Source organism: Fopius arisanus, unplaced genomic scaffold (assembly GCF_000806365.1).
Source record: "Fopius arisanus strain USDA-PBARC FA_bdor unplaced genomic scaffold, ASM80636v1 scaffold00004, whole genome shotgun sequence".
NCBI classification, from domain to species: Eukaryota; Metazoa; Arthropoda; class Insecta; order Hymenoptera; family Braconidae; genus Fopius; species Fopius arisanus.
Genome location: NW_011887743.1, coordinates 2,020,834 through 2,033,695, shown reverse-complemented (window position 1 = coordinate 2,033,695; position 12,862 = coordinate 2,020,834). Strand labels below are relative to the sequence as shown.

The 12,862-nt window shown below is 34.7% G+C and overlaps 3 protein-coding genes across 5 annotated transcripts in view; 1 reads left to right on the top strand and 2 right to left on the bottom strand.

Moving 5' to 3' along the window:
* Nucleotides 1–96: 96 nt before the first annotated feature.
* On the bottom strand, nt 97–2,777 carry LOC105273068 (methyltransferase-like protein 6). The gene is made up of 9 exons (XM_011315306.1): nt 2,713–2,777; nt 2,210–2,605; nt 1,814–1,959; nt 1,589–1,732; nt 1,349–1,521; nt 1,031–1,119; nt 761–821; nt 407–453; nt 97–223 (listed from the first exon to the last, which is right to left on the bottom strand). The coding sequence occupies exons 2-5, from the start codon at nt 2,570–2,572 to the stop codon at nt 1,365–1,367; spliced, it is 810 nt and encodes a 269-aa protein (XP_011313608.1). The 5' UTR covers nt 2,573–2,605; nt 2,713–2,777; the 3' UTR covers nt 97–223; nt 407–453; nt 761–821; nt 1,031–1,119; nt 1,349–1,364.
* A 451-nt stretch (nt 2,778–3,228) lies between these two features.
* On the top strand, nt 3,229–5,932 carry LOC105273060 (uncharacterized). The gene is made up of 2 exons (XM_011315298.1): nt 3,229–3,541; nt 4,383–5,932. The coding sequence occupies exons 1-2, from the start codon at nt 3,271–3,273 to the stop codon at nt 4,601–4,603; spliced, it is 492 nt and encodes a 163-aa protein (XP_011313600.1). The 5' UTR covers nt 3,229–3,270; the 3' UTR covers nt 4,604–5,932.
* A 398-nt stretch (nt 5,933–6,330) lies between these two features.
* The window catches only part of LOC105273043 (transcriptional repressor p66-alpha), an 8,967-nt gene continuing 2,435 nt past the window's right edge, over nt 6,331–12,862 (bottom strand). The window contains exons 1-7 of one of the 3 annotated variants that reach the window (XM_011315285.1): nt 12,694–12,801; nt 12,028–12,089; nt 11,039–11,551; nt 9,637–9,913; nt 9,068–9,130; nt 8,270–8,703; nt 6,331–8,121 (exon numbers count right to left, since the gene is read on the bottom strand). In XM_011315285.1, the coding sequence (XP_011313587.1) occupies nt 7,560–8,121; nt 8,270–8,703; nt 9,068–9,130; nt 9,637–9,913; nt 11,039–11,551; nt 12,028–12,077 (1,899 nt within the window). In that variant the 5' untranslated portion in view covers nt 12,078–12,089; nt 12,694–12,801 and the 3' untranslated portion in view covers nt 6,331–7,559. Of the gene's footprint in view, nt 8,122–8,269; nt 8,704–9,067; nt 9,131–9,636; nt 9,914–11,038; nt 11,552–12,027; nt 12,090–12,693; nt 12,802–12,862 lie in introns of those variants that run through there. The other 2 variants (XM_011315279.1, XM_011315289.1) reach the window with 2 other exon arrangements.

The following is a 12,862-nucleotide window of genomic DNA, read 5'->3' as shown; positions in this document are numbered from 1 at the left end:
CTCAGAAAGGCAGACCACAAAATGGCGGAAACAATCGGATTGTTTTTGAAATTCTGATTCTATTGTTTTGCGTAATCATAATTAATTAAATTCGAATTAAAATATTCGAATTTCGTTACTTATTTATTTGTCCAGGTATCTATGAACGAAGAATTACAAATATTTGAATCGAGGAAGTTTTAATGACTCATCACCTGCATCCCATGGACCGGAATATCTTCATCTGGAAGAGAAAATTTTTTTCTAATTGTTAATCTGCCCAATTACATCTACAAAATAATTATGAATAATTTAGTGAATCAGTTAGAGCTAATAATTGAATAATCATGATAGATTCAGACGTATCTTTCATCATTTATATTTGAATTGAGAAAAATTTAAAAACATTTATAACGTAATTCATTACCATTATTCACCCAGTATGCGTAGCGTGTCCGGATTACCCATCAGCGTCTGGAAATTATTTATTTATCAATGAATTCGTGATAATTTGGAGAGATAATTATTTTAATTAGAGATTCAAACTCAGTGGTAGTGACGAAACATAAGATTTTACACATATAGATTCAATATTAATGAATACATCATTGCATAATGACAAAATATAATAAATTAATGCAAATCACATCGAACATTTGAATTATTGAATTACTTAAATTACGAGAATTAATATCTTTTGAATTGAGTGTGTAATCAAAAAAAATTGTTCGATGGATTACAATGACTTCGATAAATTATGATTAAATGTAATGATTCATACCTTCAATTCCTTTTTCCTTCTCTTAAAGCCCTTGATATAATTCATCGATTGGCGGATGGTCCTGGAAATAATTTGAATACATCATGAAATTTTTCATAACTTGAATTAATGAGAGCAATAATGAGTTTTAATTTGTCAGATAGGAGCGAAAGACATTGCTATGTGTGTACATCAATGTTTATCAGTTGAACTATGAAATCATCATTTAAAAATATAAAAAAAAGACGTTAATGTTTATTAAAAATTTGAAATATTAATATATATGAATACCTTTTTTACGCATGTATTATTTTTAATACAAAAATCCAATTTTGTATTCAATACATTTGCAGTTTTCAATCATGAGAATTCCCTCCATTCTGTAACAACAAATTACATTATCAAATATTTTGTTGATGATCGCATAATAAATATATACAAATTCATAAATAAATCAGATAGGAGCGAAAGACATTGCTACAGCATAACATCAAAGATTCTCAGCTGAACTATGAAATCATCATGAGTAAATTACAAAAAAAAGACTGTATACAATTTTAATTAAACTTAAGTATTAATTACTTTGAAGTTCTCTAAATGAATACGTACTTGTCTTCATGGAGGTTCAAGGCTTTTTGAATGTAGCTTGAACGAATATTCTGGGTAAATCAATCCCCTCCTTCACATTTGTGGTTCGTCTTTGAACATATGTACAATTTACCACATAAAATCCAGAGGTTGTGAATATTTTTTCAACTTCTGAAGTCGAAAAGTAGTAGCTCCTGGAAAACAGATGTCAGCATTAATTATAAGTCAATATTATGGACAATTTCGTTGGGAAATCATTACCTTGTGCCGTCTTGTCTCATGTAGAAATTATCTGCAATTTTGTGACCGGGTTTGAATCTCAGCTGTGCCATGTCGTAGAGTCCGTAATCTCGGAATAAAACTGTTCCTCCGCTTTTGATGATTTTAAAAAGATTCTTGGCTACACTGAAATTTCATTGATCATTGGTACGATAAAAATAAAAAGACAATGTAAATGTGAAAAAATAATGAATCCAAAGTCATTACCTTTGAAATTTTTGGGGATGAATTGCAGATAAAACGAAAATTAGAGTGGCTACGTCAATACTGTCATGTATATCAGAAAAACAATCATCCGTTGTAACATCTGCCTGAAAAGCTGTCATGATTTTCGGATCAAAAAGTTTATGCTCCTGAAAAAGTAAATAGAAAACAGTTCAACATCATTTCAACCTTCAACTCTATCAGCAAAATTATTTAATTAATTTCATATTGATTTTTTATCTTTCTCTAGAATATTCTGAAATTAGAAATTGCAATTCAGAAATTCCCGTGAATAATGGGAATTCTGAAAAAGTTTAATCCACAAATTTTACAAAAAAAAAATAGTTATACCATTGAAGTAACCTTGAAATTACGTAAAATTCAAGAAATTAAATATACCTTGATGAAATTCACAGCTCTGGGGGACAGGTCACAGGCATAAATTTTTTTAAACCTCAGCCCATCTTCTAGTAAAGGATAAATCAAATTTCCGACGCCACATCCAACTTCAATGAGGCATCCATTATCGATACTTCCAACGTCCAACAATTCTTGGAATTCCCGAGTGGTCCAGTGTCGATCCTTGAAGAAATTCGTGGTATTCCTTTTGTAAAACAGATCCCAGTGTTTTTTTGCTTCTTTCTCCAGCAAAATTGCGCAACGTTCAGAAACTAGTCTCGAATCCTGAGCCTTCATTTTCTCAAATTCTTCTGATGTGAGAAGCTTCGCCACGTGGCCCACATTTTCCTCAGAGGATTCCATTTCCTCTGGAATCTATTCCATTCCCATTCTATCCTTTATTACAAGCAATTGATTATAATCGAAATATAATCATTAATATTTAATTAATATTCTACAGATTAACTTTTTTAATTAACCGAATCGTTCTGAGAAGTACTCACCTTGGAATCCGGAAAAGAAATGGCCGATGAGCTGTAATTTCCCGCCGCCATTGGAGAAACACATCACTAGACATCACTAGCTGGAGTGGGGGATCACTACTGGCGGGAATATTTCAAAGTACGAACAATTGAACAGAAAAAAATTGATTAAAATCGTAGAATAAATTACAAGAGTAATTATACAACTTAAAAAATCGAAATAAAAATTTGGACTTCTCGAAATTTAATATTTAGTATTATAATAAAATATTATATATAAAAAAAAATAAATATTTTAAATATTTCGATTGTTGTAAATGAAAGTCGATAAGAGCAACAATTTTTTGTTGTAAACAAATAGGATTACTTTTTTAATATATTTTTCTGAGAGAATATTTTCAAATATTTTCCTCAATTTTGCACTCAGTTTTACCAATTGAATTGGCAATTGGTGCACCTGTTGGAAAATCTCGAGCGGGACATTCGATTGAATAAATTCCCCCTCCAAAACTATAAAGAGTGACAAATCACCGTCAGTAGCAATAACGTACTCAATCGGGAAACATTGGTAAACCGGAAATGCATCTTCACGGTTTGATACTCGTGTTTTGTCTACTCATCCTTAATGTGTTTACCTGTTATTCGGAAAATAGCAGGATAATGGAGGACAGTGGGGAAAGTACTCTGGAGAAATTGGTGAAATTATTCGCCCGACCTGGGGCGTTCAGCAGAGTTGATGAAATTTTGGGTGAAAATTCAATTGACGAGGGGATAACTGCTTGTCCAAAAGGTGAAGAAGGTTTGGACTGCAGAAGAGCTGAGGCCAGACGATCTGTTGAATGTCCAAGTGGTAATTAAACATTTTAACAATATTTCCAATCAAACAACAACCAAAAAACCAAATTTTTCCATTTTACTTTTTTTTTAAATCTTATTGTTTTCGCAGAACAATTTTTTCCGTCAATCTCTCACGCTTTCTCCTGCAATTACTCATCACCGAATTGAAATGAAAGTTTAAAAAACTGAAAATAAAATAAGAATGATGATTTTTTACCTTCAACAGGTGATTAATTAGGTAAAATTGCATAAAAATACAAATTCTAGTAGTGACTTCCGGTAATTATGAAAAACCGTGGATTTTCCGGATATATACAATACTCTGTCCTTGACAATTGAGCCACTCCCATGATAATCATTTATTGTGACTATAAATGCTCGTATTTGAAATAAGTAAAAATAAATCGACGGAGGGAAAAGAATTCCACTTGACACTGATGGAATTCACTAACGGGAATTACGAAATTTTTCGTTCTTTATTCACCGGTTATCCAATCACTCCAGTTATCCAATCGTCCTGCAATCGTAATTGAATTGAAAATAGCATTAATTACGCCATAATCTCAAAATAATAAATTGACATTTTCTTTTTCGCCTTTCGAATAGAAAATACCAAAATATTATTTACAGACGACAGATCTCTCTTCAACCCTTTCACTTCCTCTAATTTTTCATTAATTTCTTTTTATCTCAATAATTACTAATATAATTAGTTATTATTTAATTAGCTCCCGACTATTTTGGATTTTTATTCAAACGTGTCATGTGATTTGGTAATCGATTTAGTAATTGCATTTGAAAACAGTCTGAGTCATTGCAAAATGATTTCAAGAGTTTTTTTAATGTTTTTTTAGGGGATTGTTACTGCTATAGCTGTGCAATTGCTGGACCAGATATGTGGGCGTCTTGCTGTCGTGAAAGCTCAAAATGCTGTTCACATCTAGCGGCTGCCTGTCGGAATTGCGATCATCCAACATTAATTCCATTCTGCTCGAAATATTTTAAAAAATGTCTGATAAACTCCAGCGATGTCACGACAATATCAACAACGATAGAGCGTCCATCAAAAGCTTGAGTTTATAATTTAATTAAACAAAGAATAATTGGGAACAACAATTCTGCGAGGAGTTTCACGTGAAATTCTGTCGCAAGCACAGGTTTTACCGATTTTTATCGCTCGTTACGTAATTACAATTACCATATAAGATTGACGATCCGGTGGGACTGGTTGACAACCTGGAAATTTCACTCGCTCTAACGACATTTTATCCATTAAACATTCGTACTGTCATAATTATATTTATTCCCAGGAAGCGCGCGAATTTATTCAGTAATAATTGCATAAAAAACTTCAAATAATTATAAAATTATTTCCAGAATGTTTTCTGTAAAAATAATTCATTCACCTGCTCTCAAATATTTTTATCTGCGGGTATGACTGCATTTTTTAGGCGCTAAAAATATTTTTACACCAGTCGGTCTGCGTAATAATTATTTTTTAAATTAAAAAAAAAAATATCGATATCGTTCTGGCATTTTTAATAAATAAAATCGAATAAACTGAGTATAATGATGAGAATAAATCAATAATAATCGAGTACAATCATTGACAAGCTTTATTTCTTTACTTTTGTTTTTTAACTTTAATTTTTTTTCTTGTTTTATAACATTCACAGTTATTTATCTGCTAAATCCTAGCGATTCAGAATGATGGAGAGGGGGGGTTGGGGAGGGGGTAGGGGTAGGGGGGGATGTGAGCAAAGGAGGGTATTTTTTCATAAATTTCATTCAATCAGTGACGGTGTTAAAGATTCCAAGAACGAATTTCGGAGCAATGAATTTTAATTCATTTCCTCTAATTTTTTAAAGTCTCTCTCTCTCTCTCTCTCTCTCTTTGTCTGTCTGTCTCTTTCTTTTATTATTACTATTCCTTTCTTTATTTTCAATTTTTAATCAGCCAAAAATGTGAATTTTTAGTCACTCGTGATCACGTGAAAACATATTCCCATATTCCCAGGTGTTTGAATCCCCTAGGATTATCGCTAAATATTTCTTTACCATTGATTGATTGATTGGATTATTTAAATTATTCAGTTCGAGTCTTTAAAAATTATTTTTCCTCTACGCCCCTTAGCACCAATGCAGATCCAGAGGACAAGGTAAAAAAAATATATATTCATTTGTGTCTTTGAATTCACAGTTGGAGTGAATCAATGGAGTTTCAACTTGGAATTACGTCGAACTCAGGATCTGCCGAATATTTTTTTTTTTTCATCTAAAAATTGACCGAAAAAAAAATGTATCAAAAGGCGTTTTTTTTTTCTTTTTCATTCAATTTTATCTCCATTTGTGATGATAACAGGATTGATTGTGACTTGGAAAAAAAAATGAAAAAAAAAAAAAACATTTTCTGCCGTGCAATTCACTCCTCATTTCTCTCCTATTCTATAATTGAGATTTTCTTTCAGTTTCTCACTGAGATTATGTGACTTCAGAAGAGTTAAAATGACGTAAAACACGTTGACAACGTTCAGTTCATATTTTCTCGAGCTCAATTTATCTATTGCGGCGTATAAAGAGAGATTGATATTATGCCTATGTTTTTAGTTTATTTAATGTAATTCTATACGAATTTTATCGAGATTATAGATCTATTATAACTATTTGTTTTAGTGACGTAGGACGATTGTTGTTTTTATCTTCTCACAATTTGAGTTTGTCAGCGATCGAATTTTTGTTCATTTTTTCATTAATATTTTTGAGAGATTGATAATTATGGTGATAACAAATTTATTCTCCTTGGAGAATGCAAATATAAATGATAAAAATTAAATTGGAATAATTTGTAAATTACAAGAAATCCAAAAAAATCTGTTTTGCATTTTCATAAATCAGCGAAATGATTGATTCATTCAAACAGTTTATTAACTGTGAAAGTTCATGACCTTGGCCTAGAATTAATTACGGGGTGAAGTGGTGAACTGACGAATAATAATGATAAAAAGGGTGTCTTAACGGTTTTTTATAAAAAAATTTGACAATTATTTCCATTTTTCTGTTCATTCAAACATCAACAGATTGTTAATCACCGAGTGATCATGCAAAATCGTCATTTTTCAGGTGCTAAACATTTCCCTAAAATTTTCTCTCACACGTTTTCTCCTCAAACCACTCATCACTTGAGTAATTGACTCCTTACGTTCCACCACTCCACGCCCAATGAATCAATCAGACCCAAAATTCGGAAATTTAAAAAAGAAAAAAAGGTAGAAATCACGAAAGAAAAAGAAACAAATGACTTGGCCTTATCACGCTTCCATTCACGCTCCGGAACCCATTCACGCCACACACCGTCCAAACATTCATCATTTAGGAGACGCAAAAAGACTCAAAAAAAAAAAAAGAACGTCTCACCTCAAAACAACGACGCGGACGCTTGAGGGATATTACCTTAGTAAATACTCACAGTTCGAAAAGGGGGAAAAAAATAAAGAGATATACACAAAATACAGGTACTGCTGCCAGTTAGACAAAACCTGGCTGCAAGATCGCCACAAAGTGCTTTAAAAAGATCATCTTTTTTTTTCCTTATTCGTTATGGAAAAAAAAAACATATTCACTCATCTCGACCACTGAAATTTCATCCAGTGGGAGAATCAATTGGTATAACAGTCAAAAGTCTGTGCAAGGGTTCCTACAAAGGTCAATCAGTCCTTAATTCACCTTAATAAAACATTGATCACATGCACAATTGTTGGAAAAACTGAATTTCCTTCACCAATCACATTTGTCAATCGAAGAAAATCTTTGGTGTTCCGACGATTAATTTTTCCAATGTTTTCCCTTGGGATTGCCCTGACCTTTCGGGCCCGATGGAGTAAAAAAAGAAGAAAGAAAAAAACACCACTGAGCATTAAAATGCTCCGGTGAATTTTCAAATTGCTTTTATGCAATTTTAAAATGCTTCCATGCATTTTGTCACATTAATTTGGGAATTTTCCATTAATTGAGATGTTGTTTTATGCACTCGGTTACGTTTTCCAATTGTGCGGATGGGCGCGGGGTGGTGCTTGGCTCGTTTGTCCTTGCGATGCCTGAGAGGGTATCATGTCGAGAAGATACTGGCGTTGAAGATCAGCAGCTTGTCGCTGAAGTTCGACGAGCCCCTTGCCGCCAGCGGCCTGCGCCATCGCAAGTTGATAAGGATAGAGAAGAGGATTGAACGGTGGCATCATGTGAGCTGGTAGGGGTTGATGTGGTGGTAGTCCTGGCACTGGATTTTTCGCTAGCTCTCGGAGAAGCTGTTGCTGGAGAGCTGCTGCTGCTGCTGCATGATGAGGAGTGAATTTACCACCCTCTGCCAGTTTAACCAGTGGATGCTCTTGCATTTTTTGCGAGGGCGGGGTTGGAGCTGGTGGTGGGGCTTGCTGGACTGAGGGTGGAGGTGCTGGTGGTGTTGCTACTCTTCTCGTTGGTGTCACTGATTTTGGCACTGGCTTCGGCGGTGGATCTGGACTTGGACTCGCTGCTTGCGCCAGCTTCTGCTCCATCTCGTGCTCCTGTTGTAGTGCTTTTACGAATGCCGTTTTTAACCTGTCGATTCAAAATTTCATCCTGTGAGTTTTACACCAATAATATAATCATTGAAAAACTCGAAAAATCCGAGATAATCTTCTAGATATTCCGGTGAGTTATTGTGCTGTACTAATTTTATAAAATAAAATAATAAAATGGCAATTACCGATTCGTATGTTCGGCCTTCAGTGCTTTTTTAACATTCGTAGTGACACAATGTTCACAAATGACTCGTGGATCTCTCCCAGCTGGTGGTCGTAAGAAAGTGGCGTGTTGTCCACGTGGTCCATCCTTTTTACCACTAGTCGCCGGTTTCTCCCATTTCCAAACTGGTGTAAAATCAGTCTTACACTGTGTACACTCGAATGGCTCAGGTGGTGGTGGTATCGCTGGCTCTTTTGTGATGAAATCCACCACGTGTTCAAGGCCCACGAGATAAATGAACTCAGTGTTGGATGGATTTGGTACAAAGTGCATTTCAGGTGGTGGTGGCTTTGGTGGTGGTATCTGCAGAAGAGTTTTCTCCAGCTGTTTTCTCAAAGCTAATTTCGCTGCTGCTTGACGTTGCGCCGGTGACTGACTGTCCTCCCTCTGTCTCTCCTGCATTTGAAAAAGAATTTATTACCGATTCACCCATCGATTGACTTTTCACATCAACTTTGCCAGAAAGGATATCATGAAATCTGTACGCGATTCAATCGAAAGGACACATTAACACGTCATAATCGTCTAGACTGTTGACGAATTCATGTTCAAAATTCATTTGAATTTTCTTGCAGCTGTTAAGAATATCTTATCGTTCATACAGAAAAATTCAGGCATTGATTTTTTAGGAGTTGCCTCAGCGGATTGGAGATGTGAATCATTATTTTTTGATGATTTTATCAGCTGCAAGAGATCAACTTCACCAAGTATTTTGGAGAAATTCTATTAATCAGACATCAAGTATTCCGGTGGAATGTACCTGTTCTGGTATGACAGGCGTGTTTATTGAAGCAGTTACTTTTGGCTCTGGTGGTCCAACAAGCTGCTTTCCAATTACACACAGAAAAATATGATGAATCAAGTTTTAATGACATTCAAACACATTTATCTGCTCTCTTCGTTTTCCATTTTCCATCTGTTTCCGAATGGACACAAATTTTTTATTCCGCAAATCCGAAATTCCCGATTTTTTAAATAAAAAAATTTGATCCGAATAACTAATTTTGGTATTCTAATGAAAGATAACGTCAAAAATAATGAAGATCTATAGATTGTAGATTTTTTTCTAGGAAGAACCGTCGAGAGAATTCCAATGAGAAATCGAAAGATTCTTCAATTATTCCAAATCATTAGCAAATAATGCGTCGTATAACTTGGAAAAACCTTTTAAATCAAATTAATAATTCAAAGAATAATAAGAATGTACTTTTGGTTGAATATGGAAATGATGCCTCCATTAATTTCAATCCATTCGGAAGCATACTCATCAGCAAATAGACAATGTACAAAAAAATCGAAAACCGTTGTTTTAAATTCTGGAAGACCAACCTGATGTGCAGGTACAGGTGTTGGATCCTTGGTGGTACGTTCTGTTCTGTCAGCAGGTGCATGATAAGTCGGTACATTAGCCTGACTCGGTGGTCTAGTTCTTGGATGTGGTGGCTGGGGTATCACCATGTTTGGTGGCATTCCTGTACTCGACGTTGGACTTCTACCAACATTTGGAGGTAGAAGCATTCCCGGTGGTGGTGCATGAAGACTACTACTTCTACTCGGTGCTGGTTGACCTCGAAGCAGAGGTGGTGGAGCCTTTGTGGTTCTGTGACTGAAAAATTTATTTTTATTCAATTATTCATTATTCAGGTGCTCCAACTTTCGAGGAGAAACCATCCGCATTAGACATTCTGATATGAATATTTCAGACGATTGGAGAGAACCAATAATATCCAGTTATCACTTAATCAGATTAAATTTCATTTACAGGGAAAATCCAATTAACCATAAATGGAGTAAAATTATTAACTAATAATAATCAATTATATAATAATTATTATTCAATTGGTTTTTCGAAAGTAGAAATTTACTAAGATGTGACGTCTTTTGAAATATTATGATAATTTTCCTAATTAACAAAATAATTACAGGTTTTCCTCGAAATTCAATGGTTGTTAATTAATAATTATCTCTTTCGCAATTATAAAAGCGGAAAATCAATGCACTTTACTTGTTGATGGCGAGAGGATATTAAATTACATCATAATGCTGATGTTTATGAAATAAATGTAAATTGCGAAAGAATATGAAAGATGTAACGCGGTTAATGTTTTGGACATATTTCCCAGAGGTGTTATAACTCTCAAGGTGTAATTTATTTTGCCATTGAAAACGGAATGAGCTCAATAAACCGTGCATTCTAATCTCCATTTCATCGGAAAAGTTATTCAATCAAATTGAAGAATCAAATCTCACGAAAACAATAACACGGCTTCGAATTCCAGAGGTAATAATTATATAGTCTATTAAGCTTCATCGAAATATAATTTGAGCTTGTAGATAATAAATTAATCCAACAATTCAATCTATCACAATCTCTCAACAATTTCTAGAATCATTACATTTATCCTGAAATGCCAAGATTTTCCTTAGAACAAGAAATTTTATATCAAAAATACAATTCTACTTTTATTCTTCAACGTAATTCACAGGATAAATGATAAATCATTACATCCTATAGCCATCTACAGAATTTTGCGATAAAAGCTCGTAAAAAATTAAATAAAAAAAATTATCCAATAATGGAGAGGATCTCCATTTTGTCTCTGGAGAGAGATTTGCAAGAGGATGATTATTAATTTAGACTTGTCTTATCCATCCACTCAAATGATTCAAATTACTCAAATTAATTATTTAACAAATTGAATTTCACTCCAAGAAATCAATTGATAAATACCTGTGCGGTGCTGGCTGTACTGTAACAGGGGGTGGTAACTTATTAACTGTTTTAGGTACAGCGGCAATATTTTCCTTGAGCTGTTGTGACTGTCGGAGTTTCTTCAACAAAACTAATTTCATCTCCTCCGACCTGAGTTCCTCTCTGAGCTTTCTCAGGGTTCTTTCCCGTTCTGCCAATTCATCGGACGACAATTCCTTGATTGGTAGAAGGGGTGGCATCTCACTCTCGTCACTGTCCGACGTATTTCCATTCACATAACCATTGAGTCTGGGTTCATCAGGGCTCTCAGCATAACTTCTTTCTGTTCTTGGCCTGAGGTTTCGCCTGGGTCTTCTGTCGTCCCCGGATGATTTATTAGGTGCTAAAATGCCTCGTGATGAGTTTTGTATATTCCTCAGCTCAGGAATATTGTTCTCCGCTGTTGAGGGCTGATAGTGTACCCCAAGGTCCAGAGGAACACCACCATCCACTGGAGGATTCGATGGTACCGATGGAGAATCCCTTCTTACACTGTCAACAAAATTTAATTTCAGGGGATTACTATTTTTTTAACTTCAACCTAATAATTATCATTCTATAATTAAAACGAAAAATTAATTCTATACAATATTAACTACAATAACTAAAAGAATAAATTCATTTCACGTATTTGAATACTTGACATTTTCTCACTCAAATACCGACAAAAACAAAATAATTAAATATTCTAAAAAAACAGCTGAGTAATGAAGAAATAAAAAAATCCAAACAGCAGAAATCTAAGTAAATAATAAATAAATCAAGCCTATGAGAAACTCCCACATCCTTATTCCCCGCAGCTTAACGTTCAACACGTGAAGAAAAAAAAAATGTGCCACATGGCGATAAGTAAAACTTGTTGTTTTATTTAAACACCTGTCGAACGATAGCTCTTAACTCCAACGCTAATCACCATTCACACAAACCGTGAAAAATCTATAAAAAATAATAACAAAATAAAATCTCACCTAACACTGAGATCAACAACAGCATCTCCGTCCAAGTCCATGGCTTCCATTCTACGTGTCTCCTGCAAATAAAAAGAAAAATGAACACTCATCTATAAATTCTTATCACCCACCAACGTCCACCCATTAATCATCACAGAATTAATCAAGTCCAATGGTTCCGTTCGTCACAAACGAATGACACAAAACAAATCATAAAAATCACCTCAAAATCCTTCAGAATATTTTGAAAAAAAAAAAAAAAGTGAAGTCCAGATCCTTCGATCAAAATAACCTCATAATCATTAAATAATTCCAACCTTCCCCCTACTTCTATCAAAAACTAGCGGTAACTCAGGTCATACTGTTACAACCGTCCTAACCTCGCGTGCTCCAACAACACATTTCACATTTCCCTCCTAAACCCCCATAAATATCCCCAAACTCGAATACCCCCCATAAACAATAACAAAAGTATTAACCCCCAGGAGTCACCTCCCCCGATCGACCCTCATCAACTTTACAACATGTAAAACTATACAACCGATATATTCCACCCCAAATAAAATTTCAAGATGAAAAATAGTTTTTAAACTGAAAATTGGAGTACCCCCCTGAAATAATCACCCCCCCATACCATCCACCAGTACCAGGCCTATCCCCCGATGCCCCTGGAGGGTGTCATACCTATCGTCTGAACGGCTTCCCTGAGATTTATCAGTGACTTAAAAATGAAGGAAACCAAACGGTATCGGAGGAATTAAATTTGATGCTTCGGAAGTGGCGTCTCCGCACAATGGCAGCTAAACGTAGAGAGCGGGACTCTGTAAAACGAGGGAGAGAGAGAAAGAGAGGG